Source organism: Austrofundulus limnaeus, unplaced genomic scaffold (assembly GCF_001266775.1).
Source record: "Austrofundulus limnaeus strain Quisiro unplaced genomic scaffold, Austrofundulus_limnaeus-1.0 Scaffold129, whole genome shotgun sequence".
Taxonomy (NCBI): Eukaryota; Metazoa; Chordata; class Actinopteri; order Cyprinodontiformes; family Rivulidae; genus Austrofundulus; species Austrofundulus limnaeus.
This window is the reverse complement of record NW_013952531.1, coordinates 1,077,695-1,081,374: the sequence shown is the minus strand read 5'-3', so window position 1 is coordinate 1,081,374 and position 3,680 is coordinate 1,077,695. Positions and strand designations below refer to the sequence as shown.

Here is a 3,680-nt window from a genome sequence, read left to right as displayed (position 1 = left end):
TTAAACAAATGTTCATAATTAATTTAAATAAATTACAAGTTAAAAGGGGCATGGACATTTCTCTTTTTTGTATCGAAAAAAATATCGAACCGTGAGACTAAAGTGTCGAACCGAACCAAATCGTTTATTTTCTGTATCGTTGCAGCCCTAATATAAATAAATATATATATATAACCAACCTGAGACAGAGTGGTCAGTCTCAGCACCGAGGCTTGTGTCTGAGGGAGTTCTCAGGGTGGCTTCAGGAGGCGTTTGCTCCTCTTCTGATTCAGTGAGGCTTGGCTCATCGTCTTTGTTTACATCGAACTGTCTGACATTCACCTCCACACCAACATCAGGTTCAGCATCAACCTCCTCCTGAACCATCTGTTCCTCCTCAGTCTYTGCTGGTTCTTCTGTCTGATCTCTCACAGCCAGGCTGTCGTCGTGTCCAGTTCTGGGTGCGTCGCCCACCTTTTCTTCAACAACGTGGCCGATGTTTATTTGGACATTTGATAGGTCAACTGCAGCGCACAAACGTGGGGAAATAAAAACACACATTTAATTCAGACAACAATGCAGCAGCGTGTATCACCAGTCAAACGCATTTCTATAAAACTCTGCAAATCACAGAAAGACCAATTTTGCAACAGCACTAATTTCTGATATAGATAACCAAATTCAAAAAAGGAAAATGAAACCAACCGTCCATACTATCCAAAGACGTTTCTGCTAGAGGTGTGCTGTCGCTGACCGTCGAGTACTTTTGTCTCAGGCTGAAAGCAAGCTCCTGAAAGTCATCAAGTACTTCAGTTTCCTCATCCAAACTGCTTGYGTCTGYGTGAAAAACGTCTTCCCGTTTTGCTTCCTGTCCCTCAAGCATTTGCTCAATCTTGTCCAGGATGGAGTTTTCTGATGTCTCCAGGATGCTCTCGAGTGCATTTTCGATGTCCTGCGTGGACCCTGTGTGCGACGCACGGGTGGCCTGCAGCTCCGTGTCCAGGTCAGAAAACATGGCTTCGATTTTGTACAGGTTCTTCAGACCCAGAAGCCTCTGAACTCGATCCATGTTCTCTTCTGTGAAGTGTTCTCTTAACACAGTCAGTCTCATTATGTCGTCACCGTATTCTGGCTCTGGATCCGACTCGGTGGGCTGGGTAGCGTCGGGCGAGGGTTCCTCAGAGCGTAGGTCGTCCGGCTGTGAAATAAAAAGCGCATTCTCATCTTCAAGTAACTCTTCTTCTTTAGGTTCGTTTTGATCTTCGGTTTCTGCATCTGTTGTGTCCTCTTCCTCTGCTGTTTGGGGCTGAATCTCAGCTTCCTCTACAGGTGATCCTGTCTGGCTRCTATTACTTTCTGCTTCAACCGCTACGTTTTCCGGAATCTGATCAGGTAACCTGTCATCGTCTACATCCTCAACAACTTGTACATCTGAATCATTAGACTGCTTTTGCTCAGTGGACAGGGTTTGGGCTTTTTCGGTCGTAGCGTTTGCCACTTCTTGATCAATCAGATGTTTGTTTTCATCAAACGTCATGTCAAAAACCTGCTCTGTTACAACAAGACTGTCCTCTAGATCACCACGATCCCTGGTGATCTCTGAATCTTTGGACTCTTCTTCTATGTCCTCAAATGTTTCATGTGTTTCAATATCATCTTGAGGTAGGTTTACATCATCATCTGGTACAGATTTAACACTCCTGTCTATTTCATGGTGCATCTGTTCATCCGTTGGTTTTAATGTCTCGTGCAAAGCTTCCTTTTGTCTGATTACGTCTTCAACATGCTCATGTTCACCATCAAGCAGGGGTTTTTCATCGTCGCTGTTGGTTTCTTTAATATATTCCTCCACAGTGATGGAATGAGAGGCACCTTCGGGAACATTTATGTCCTCTGTGGCATTCTGAGAATCTGAGAAAAGCRGTTCTTTCTCCATTTTCCCTACACTTGGTTGGGCTTCTGCTTCGGCGTCTTCRATCTTATCGTCGTCGTCTTCTTCGTCTGAACTCACGTCTTCCGTTGTGGCCTCGCTTCCTGTTACGACCGAAAACACCTTTGTCCACAAGTTTCTATCCTCCATTGCATTCTGTTTATCATCCTGAGCTGTTGGAGGGCCTTCCTGCTTTACGACACCATCCATCGCTGGAGCATCCGGGGTTTCTTCGGAAAACGGCAGCAGCGGAATTCCTTCTTTTCTTTCTGTGACGACATCTTTAAGCTCCGCCTCCTCTTCCACGTCCTCTACGTGCGGAGTGACTTTTGTGGTGGTCTCTTCATCGGTGACAACGGCATCGAAGGTTGCTCCAAGTGACGTTTTTACATCTGGGATCTGCTCTACCATCGAAACGGACGCCCGTTCATTAAAAACATCCCCTTCGGGCAAAGGTTCCTCTTCAGATGAGGCAGGCCCGTCGTCTTTGGTTTCGCTTTTTTCAGACACGTTTTCCAAAGCAGACTCAACTTTTCCTCCTTCTGTAAAGTCAGGCACAACGTCTGAATCAGACTCTAAATCTTTTACTGAAGGTGGGTCAATGGAAGTGTTTAAATCAAGTTTAAGTAAAGAGGCACTTGGATCTACAGGAACTTTATCAAGATCCCTTGCATTTTCAGGATGCTCGGTGTGCTTTTCACTCTCAGTCATTTTCTCTCCTGATGGCTGTGTTTTTGTCTCTGCTTCCTGGATTTGGACATTTGCTTGTTGGGTATTATTGGTTTGTTGGGTATTACTATCATTCTTCTCCTCCACCAATGAGCCTAAAAGCAGATCTACATCGTAAGTGTTGAACTTGTCAAATCCAGTTTCGAAACAGACAAAATCTGTTTCCTAAGAATGAGACAAAAATAGTGGAAATTACCATCATATTCATGGCTGTTACATTTACAAGCTGTATTATTGTCATATGTGAAAAGCTTCACAGCAGGGCTGAATAGAGTATCAGTTTCTCATACCTCTGCAGGAACTTCAAGTTCTCTGTTGGTATAATTGTGGTTTACTGTGAGAAGCTCCTTTGGGAAATAGCCAAAACTGCTCCCGACCTTTCAACAAGAGATCGTGTCGATTAGTCAAAGAACACAAGACAATCCAGATGAAAAATATAGCAAACATGTTTACACTTAAGTATACTTACACTTCCTGCCCATAAGTCCGCCCTTCTTCCAGACAGTTTGTAGTAAACATATACTGTTTCAGATTTCTTGAATGAAAGGAACCTACAATCAGGTCCTGAGAAATCGTTCACAGCTTTTCCCCGACATAGGAGCACTGGAAAAACAAAATGATTCTCATTATTGCTGGTTATTCCATGTAAAATAACCTCATATAAATCATTTAAAAACAAAAATAGCTAAATCCATTGCTGTATTATACAAAGTAAAGGACGTATTTAATGATAAAGCACTTTTTTTGTTGTATAATGTGACAATAGTCCCACACTTAACCTACTGTATTAATGTTTGGAGGAAAGCATGCAAAACAATTACAATTCCCATTTTTGTTTTACAGAAAAGAGCAGTAAGGATTATTACCAGAAAGAATTACAGACATTAAACAAATTCATTATTCCATCAGTTGAAGTTAGTGAAGTTCTATGATTTGGTTGATTATAATATTTTGTTACTTATGTATCGGGCTCATAAAAACACCTTACCTTCAAACATCCAATTACATTTTTATTAAAAGAGAAAGTTTTTATAATCTCAAG

The 3,680-nt window shown here is 42.1% G+C and overlaps 1 protein-coding gene across 2 annotated transcripts in view; it reads right to left on the bottom strand.

The window, feature by feature from the left end:
* mia3 (MIA SH3 domain ER export factor 3) overlaps positions 1–3,680 on the bottom strand; it is a 23,591-nt gene that overhangs the window by 17,547 nt on the left and 2,364 nt on the right. For both annotated transcript variants that reach the window (XM_014015458.1, XM_014015459.1), the window contains exons 2-5: positions 3,108–3,241; positions 2,929–3,015; positions 685–2,803; positions 180–503 (exon numbers count right to left, since the gene is read on the bottom strand). In XM_014015458.1, the coding sequence (XP_013870912.1) occupies positions 180–503; positions 685–2,803; positions 2,929–3,015; positions 3,108–3,241 (2,664 nt within the window). The remainder of the gene's footprint in view (positions 1–179; positions 504–684; positions 2,804–2,928; positions 3,016–3,107; positions 3,242–3,680) is intronic.